This window comes from Oncorhynchus mykiss, chromosome 15, assembly GCF_057628025.1.
Source record: "Oncorhynchus mykiss isolate SJ-2025 chromosome 15, ASM5762802v1, whole genome shotgun sequence".
Lineage (NCBI taxonomy): Eukaryota > Metazoa > Chordata > Actinopteri > Salmoniformes > Salmonidae > Oncorhynchus > Oncorhynchus mykiss.
In genome coordinates, this window is record NC_143036.1 from 14,802,196 (window position 1) to 14,810,425 (window position 8,230).

General features: G+C 41.3%; 1 protein-coding gene across 1 annotated transcript in view; it reads left to right on the forward strand.

The window, feature by feature from the left end:
* Positions 1-7,704, forward strand: part of LOC110489635 (diamine acetyltransferase 1) — a 28,178-nt gene extending 20,474 nt beyond the window's left edge. Inside the window, exons 2-6 of the mRNA XM_021562367.3 lie at positions 1,366-1,417; positions 1,514-1,597; positions 5,510-5,611; positions 5,713-5,753; positions 7,006-7,704. Of these exons, the coding sequence (XP_021418042.1) occupies positions 1,366-1,417; positions 1,514-1,597; positions 5,510-5,611; positions 5,713-5,753; positions 7,006-7,182 (456 nt within the window). The 3' untranslated portion in view covers positions 7,183-7,704. The remainder of the gene's footprint in view (positions 1-1,365; positions 1,418-1,513; positions 1,598-5,509; positions 5,612-5,712; positions 5,754-7,005) is intronic.
* Positions 7,705-8,230: the final 526 nt, after the last annotated feature.

Here is an 8,230-nt window from a genome sequence, read left to right on the forward strand (position 1 = left end):
CATAGTTTCTAAAGATTGTAAAAATAAAGAAACATTTTGGCTTAAGTTTATTATATTATTGATCGATTGACTAGTACTTAAAATCACCCAATAGTGCTATTTGCAGAGTTGGCTCCAGGTAAATGTTGCAATTCTTCAGCCATTCCTAAACCTGCGACCAAAAACAAGCTAAGCAAATGCTCTAATGATTCTCTTCGCAGAAAAATCTGCGGAGCTGGGATGGTTGTGTCCTCCATATACAGAATATAACATTCTATTGTTTGCAATTTTATAATAGCTTACACTGAAACTGTTTTGAATCTGGCGTCGTTTTATGTATCAGTTCATAAACCATGTGCTATAGAATCAGTATATCAAATCTCCTTCAACGATTTTTGCGATCTATATGGCACAGCTGTCAATTTTTAGGTCTTTTAAATAAAAAAGTATACCAGTTTCATTTATCACAATTTTCTTAAACCAATTTTGGTCTTTAATGCAGGGCCGACAGACAAGTTCCTTACTTTCCCCCTTCCACTTGTCTCGTCCATTTTTGCGGTAATGCTGCAATTAGTTAGTTGTAAATTTGGGTAGAGCAGACGTTTCCATATATTGTCGTTATAAGCTTTTTGTGCGTATGGAACATTTCTGGGATCTTTTATTTCAGCTCATGAATCATGGAACCAACACGTGTTTATATTTTTGTTCTGGGTAGTTTAACACCATCTCCTCTAATTTGCTCATGAAACAGCAATTCAAGAACATCTAAATGCATATTCCAATTTAAACTGATTGGGACCAAATGACTGGCATGCAGACGCAGTTTGAATATTTCACTGGTGAAACCTGAATAATTATCATTCACGGTTGACTGTGACGATGCCCTGGACTATTTTGAAGTTGGGTAAGCATAACGTAGTGTTTGCAGGTATTAAAAATATAACGTTTTGAGACAAAAGGCAGATATTGCAATTGGAGGATGAATTTTATGCATATTCAGTATGTCGGGAGAAATGTGATTTATTTGCATTGAGTAACGGGTGGTGGTTACAATGACCAGGGAAAATCCAGCCTGTTGTCCCCCATTTGGGTATTTTAAATGTGCTCATCCTAACTGCATTCAGAGATCAACTCTGCAAATTTGTCTGTCTTGAAGGTGATAAAAACAGACCATTTTCGCTGGATATCCGTCTGTATCACAGTTCGCTCTGTAATTTTGTACCTTTTTGTGTTTACGTTGGCAACAGGCCCGGTTTCCTCCATTTGTTTGTGTTTATAAAGTTAAATGCTGTTCTCTTCGTTGACTGTCACTTCTCAGTGAATGATAAACTTTCCCTATTGACTCGCTGTTCTTGGTTTTGAATCTGAAATGTTTCTTCTGGCCAGGAACTGGCTAAATATGAAGAAATGGAAGGCCAAGTGAAACTGACTGAGGAAAGTGAGTCTGAATGAAACTAATGCATTTCTGTCTTGGTCACCGTGTGATTGACTGCTGTGCATAGTTTATAAGGCCTTTCTAACGTTGTAAAAACAGATCTGCTCGAGGATGGATTCGGTGACAACCCATTATACCACTGCGTCATGGCAGAAGTCCCCAGTGAGCCGCAGAGCAACAATGGTAAGAGATTCTGTATATCAAATGATCTTGTCTATTCCCTGGATCACATCGGTACATCTCAGAGGATTGGATGGATGTGTTGAGTGTGACAGACCGGTATTGTATTATAGCAAACTATATCTGATGGGCTTGACTGAAACAGTGCCTCTCCTAAGCATAGAAGAATGTGTGGTGTGTAGCTACTGACCCTATGCCAAACATAAATCAAACCTGTAATTAGGGCTGTTACGGTGACCAGATTACCGCCACACCTAAAGCCATGAGTAATGATGGCAGTCAAATTCCATGTGACGGTATTTAGGCTTCTCAAAGCTCTGAAAACAGAGTGATGGCCTCTACTGAAAGGAGGAAGATCAGCTTTCTATAGGCTATGCCTACTATATTTATTTCTCAACATTCCTAATATTTATCACATTGCTTCTCTGTACAACAGGAGTATAAACTACCTCGCTGGCATGAAAATGATCCATGGGAAAAGTGTCTTCTCTATTTAAGTGCATAGATGACATGCATCTCCCCCCCCTTATTAGCCTATCACTTGTGAATGATGCCCAGTTTGTGTGCAGTAAGGCAATAAACTGTGCATCCCTTTTTTGGGGGGCAACTTTTTCAAATCCTACTGTAGTTGCACACCTCATGTAGCCTAGCTCATAGGCCCATATGTTTAAGGTTTGTATCACAACTAATGTGGCCAAATAATAACTTCTTTACAATGGGTGTAGAGCCTAACTGGCATGCATACGCAGCGCTAATGCACCTTTATAATAAAATAAATACATGCAGAATTGCATTTTGCGGTTACTTTTGAGAATTGCATTTTGGAACATTTGTGCTTATCTGCCATCTGCACATTGCTGCACTTATAATGTAACGAAATAAACTATTAGGTGATAGCATTTTAAGCTAAACATTTTGATCTGTTGCATCCGCCTCATTGCTTAAAGGTTTTTTGATGCTAGTGGTTGTATTCATTTGGGATCTATCGCATCACACAACTGTCCCAGACTATGTTTGGAATATTTTTTTCTCACACAGAATATGTCGACGTTTGTACTATGGGGGATAGTAGATTGACATAGGCTAGTGCTTTTTGCCTACTCATCTTGCTGGCTGACTAAAAGTAAATGTGGATAGTTATTCCTATATCTTCAATGTGCGCCTCGGAATTGGATAAGGATGCACGCAGTTGTGTGTCTTCACTTGTAGCCTCTGAGAAAGACCCGATCACGTGATAGGCCGAGAGAGCCATGTAAGTGAGAGGTGCTTCGGAGCACGCAGCCGGGAGAAGGGAATTATAATTATTATATTCAGCCCAAGGGCACAACTGCCTCAGGCCGCAAAAGGCATGGATGTATTTAGGGGGTATTATGGCCACAGAATGTGGAAGCAGCCGGGAAATTTGAGGCATTATCGAGTGTTTGTCAAATTGTCAATGAGAGGCTGATGAAATGTATGCAGCCTGCACAAATAACAAAGCAGAACTCATGCCTTTTAATGGAACTTTTTTCAAATCATCATTAGTTGCTTCATGCAAGCTTGGAATATATCAAAAATACAAATGTCAAGTTATATGTTTTCATCACAACTAAAGTTTAATTTAAAAAATAGAAATTAAGCATATAGGAATACCTGTTTTTGTTAACAGCTCAACACAGAATAGCCGCATGTACGCACTCCCCCAGAAATCTTTGAGAAAACATTTTCTATTTTATTCAGCTATGTTCAATTGAATTCTTCAAATTGTAAAATAAAATAATGCCATGGAATTCTAAGCAAATCTTGTCTGCTAAATGAACTAGTGTAGCCCACAGCCATATGACATACCCAGGTCAGGACCTAACATAAGGACAAGGTGTATGCTAATCTGTTCTTTTGAAATAGACTACATTTTCTTCATATCATGTTTCTTTAGACCAGTCTAAAATACATAGATGTATTGTGATGGTGTACACTATATTACATGGATTTGTTAGACTTTTTAAAATGTAGATGTTCTTAAGGTCAGCATCAGTGGCATGTAGGCTATGAGTGGAAGCCAGGAGATGCTAAATGCGTTTGTTAATTAACGGTCAAGTACCAGTTATTTGCTTGACAATCGCCAGCTGACAAGATTTCATGACAGCCACAGTCCTTACTGTTAGCCCAGTTTGTACTGCCCTTACTGTTAGCCCAGTTTGTACAGTCCTTACTGTTAGCCCAGTTTGTACTGTCCTTACTGTTAGCCCAGTTTGTACTGCCCTTACTGTTAGCCCAGTTTGTACTGCCCTTACAGTTAGCCCAGTTTGTACTGCCCTTACAGTTAGCCCAGTTTGTACTGCCCTTACTGTTAGCTCAGTTTGTACTGTCCTTACTGTTAGCCCAGTTTGTACTGTCCTTACTGTTAGCCCAGTTTGTACTGCCCTTACTGTTAGCCCAGTTTGTACTGCCCTTACTGTTAGCCCAGTTTGTACTGCCCTTACTGTTAGCCCAGTTTGTACAGTCCTTACTGTTAGCCCAGTTTGTACTTCCCTTACTGTTAGCTCAGTTTGTACTGCCCTTACTCGATACAGAGACACCTTTTTCCTTACAATAGTTACAGTGCATTTGGAAAGTATTCAGACTGCTTGACTTTTTCCACTTATTCTAAAATGGATTAAACTATTTTTCCCCCCTCACCAATCTGCACACAATACCCCATAATGACAGTTTCTTGGCAATTTCTCACATGGAATAGCCTTAATTTCTCAGAACAAGAATAGACTGACGAGCTTCAGAAAAAAGTTATTTGTTTCTGGCCATTTTGAGCCTGTAATCAAACCCACAAATGTTGACGCTCCAGATACTCAACTAGTCTAAAGAAGACCCAATTGCTTCTTTAATTAGCACAACAGTTTTCAGCTGTGCTAACATAATTGCAAAAGGGTTTTCTAATGATCAAGTAGCCTTTTAAAATTATAAACTTGGATTAGCAAACACAACGTGCCATTGGAACACGGAGTGATGGTTGCTGATGATGGGCCTCTGTACGCCTATGTAGATATTCCATAATCAGCCGTTTCCAGCTACAATCGTCTTTTACAACATTAACAATGTCTACACTGTATTTCTGATCAATTTGATGTTATTATAATGGACAAAAAAATGTGCATTTCTTTCAAAAACAAGGACATTTCTAAGTGACCCCAAACTTTTCAACGGTAGTGTGTATATGTATTTATTTATACAAATGTGCAAAGATGTATAACTTGGTTTTGCTTAGTCATTGTGTGTGTGTGTGTGTGGATTGAGGAAATTGATTTATTTAATCCATTTTAGAATAAGGCTGTAACGTAACAAAATGTGGAAAAAGGGAAGGGGTCTGAATACTTTCTGAATGCACTGTATATTGATGTGATGCACAATGACACGACAGGGGGTGTCTGGGAGGAGACAAACATTTCAGTTACACTTTGGCACATTCTCTGAGAAGTAACTAGGTGTCTTGTTTGAAATGTTGTTGCTGTACACACAGAAACGCATACCAATGCATGTCTCTGATCGAAAGGCCGGTGTGTATAGTGTCTAGGCCTACTCCTGTTGTGGATGTCACTCACATGTAGGCCAGAAACACTTGTATGACACACACCCGCTACAACTTCCATTGGAAGCTTCTCTGAGCTAGAACAGCCTGTCTCAACACGTCAGTTCTCACAACACAACCAACATCTCTTTACACAGTCCCCTGGCAACCAGACTGAGTTAACCTCTGAAAGTACAAGTTAATCTTAACCATGGATATATGCGCAGCTCTGCCCCTCCAAGTCCTAAACACCCTTAAACATTTAGGGAAATGCTCAACTGACCATAGATTAGCTACCTGGGTAACTCCGGTACGAGCTCTGTTACATTACATCTGGCTTGTTTTTATGTGTGTGGGTTTACTTCTGTGTCCAGGTCCTGTGGTGATTGGGTTTGCTATGTACTACTTCACCTATGACCCCTGGATCGGCAAGCTGCTCTACCTGGAAGACTTCTTTGTCATGGAAAAGTACAGGGGTAAGCAAAGTAACTATTTTCCTCTCCTACTCTGTCACTCTCTTTCCTCTCTGACCTGACCAGTAACCATAATCTCTCCTTCTCTGTCATCCTTCCACCAGAGAATGGCATCGGCTCAGAGATCCTCAAGCTCCTCAGTGACGTGAGTAATTTTGGAGTTATGACCCTGTAAACATAGTAAAAACTAGATGGTAGCTGTCAGTCAGTTGTTACATGGCTCTGGCCAGAATCCTGTTGTAGGTCAATGCCTCTAACAGAATCCCATTTTGAGCCCATTTCAGTGAGTTATGATTTTTTTGTACATACCGTTGATTCTGTTGTTCTTCTGTGTGTTTTGTTTGGTTATTGCTGTTGAAATAATCCATGAATGTGCGTTGGGAACAGAGAACATGTACACTATATATAAAAAAAGGTATGTGGAAACCCCCTTCAAATTAGTTGATTCGGCTATTTCAGCCACACCTGTTGCTGACAGGTGTTTAAAATCGAGCACACAGCCATGCAATAGCCATAGACAAACATTGGCAGTAGAATGGCCTTACTGAAGAGCTGTGTGACTTTCAACGTGGCACAGTCATAGGATGCCACCTTTCCAAATGTCTACCCTGCTAGAGCTGCCCTGGTCAACTGTAAGTGCTGTTATTGTAATGTGGAAAGGTCTAGGAGCAACAACGGCTCAACTGCGAAGTGGAAGGCCACAAGCTCACAGAACGGGACTGCCGAATGCTGAAATCGTCTGTCCTTGGTTGCAACATTCACTACTGAGTTCCAAACTGCTTCTGGAAGCAACATCCGCACAAGATCTGTTCGTCAGGAGCTTCATGAAATAGGTTTCCATGGCCGAGCAGCCGCACACAAGCCTAAGATCACCATGCCCAATGCCAAGCGTCAGCTGGAGTGGTGTAAACCTCACCACCATTGGACTCTGGAGCAATGGAAACGTGTTCTCTGGAGTGATGAATCACACTTCACCATCTGCCAGTCCTACGGACAAATTTGGCTTAGACGGGTGCCAAGAGGACGCTACAATGCCCCAATGCATAGTGCCAACTGTAAAGTTTGGTGGAGGAGGAATAAGGGTCTGGGGCTGTTTTTCATGGTTCAGGCTAGGCCCCTTAGTTCCAGTGATGGGAAATCAACAACACAGCATACAATGACATTCTAGATGATTCTGTGCTTCCAACTTTGTGGTGACAGTTTGGGGAAGGCCTTCTCCTGTTTAAGCAAGACAATGCCCCCGTGCACAATGCGAGATCCATTCAGAAATGGTTTGTCAAGATCGGTGTGGAAGAACTTGACTGGCCTGCACAGAGCCCTGACCTCAACCCCATCAAACACTTTGGGGTTTAATTATGTGTGCTAACACCTGCTCTCCCTTCCTCTCTCCCCCTCAGATGGCATTCGAGACTCGCTGCAACAGCATGCACTTTGTCGTCGCCAACAACAACAAGAAGTCAATAGAGTTCTACAAGCGTCGTGGGGCGGCCGACATAACTCAGGATGAGGGATGGAGACTCTTCAAGATCAACAAGAGCTCCCTCTTCAAGATGTCCTCCGGCTCCAAAGAGTGAGCTGGCCCCAAGACACATAGAAAGATGGGGACAAGAGTGACAGACTTGGTCAATTTATATTACTTAATTATTTGCCTGTCTTTCACTTCAGCGGTGGGGGGGGGTGACTTCTGACAGTAGATTATTATTAAAAGGGGCATTAAACATGTGTGTGCACCAACTTTCTCAATCTAGTCACTCATTTAGGTCACGTATTTTATCTGAAAACATCGTTTTAGTAGTTGTAGTTTTTAATCAACACACCTTAGGATTCCTAGCATTCTCTGTTTAATTTATTGACCAATATATTTTACTATTCTATAATAGTGATTTATTTTAAAATTATTTTTCTCTGTAGTTTGATTGTGTTTGTTTGTGGTTATTATGTTCTATGGTGACTGATTTCTGTGGGGCTAGGAGGGAAGTGGGGTGAGTTCATTGCTTTACAATGAAATCCCTCCCCGTCATCCTCCGTCTCTCGTGGGAGTAATTTCAGAATGGTGACGTCATCAAGATACTTAAATAACAGCCTTGTCCTCTTTCTCCTCCATCTCTCTTGTCCCCTCTGTCATATCTTCTCTTTGTAGAAGGGGGATGTGTGGTCTGTTATAACAGTCTATGGAGAGCAGAGGAGTGGAACACTGTTAGTTACTGCACTGACCTTGGAAAGGCGCCAAACTGTCACAGTATCTAATGCTCAGACACACACACATCTTAGTCAGATCTAGCAGAAACCAGGGACGTAGAAATCAGTGGGATGTCTGGTGTTCACTGACTGTATTTTGAACATTCACTGCAGCAATGCCTAAACAACAAACACATCCAGAACCCAACCCTGTAGTGGCCCAGTAGAGTTTGGATAATATTAAAAACACTGTCTCCTGTCCTGTCCTGTCCTCTCCTCCCCCAACCCCTTGCCCAGGCAGAGACAGATCCTCTGTGTGCTAGGAAGTGCGGAGAGTATAAGGGAGTTGAGAAAAGACAGCATCCTTTATCCCCAGACAGGCCATAATATTTTCATTCTAGACTCCCATGAGCCTCGCTGAACTTCAAAACTGACTTGTTTATG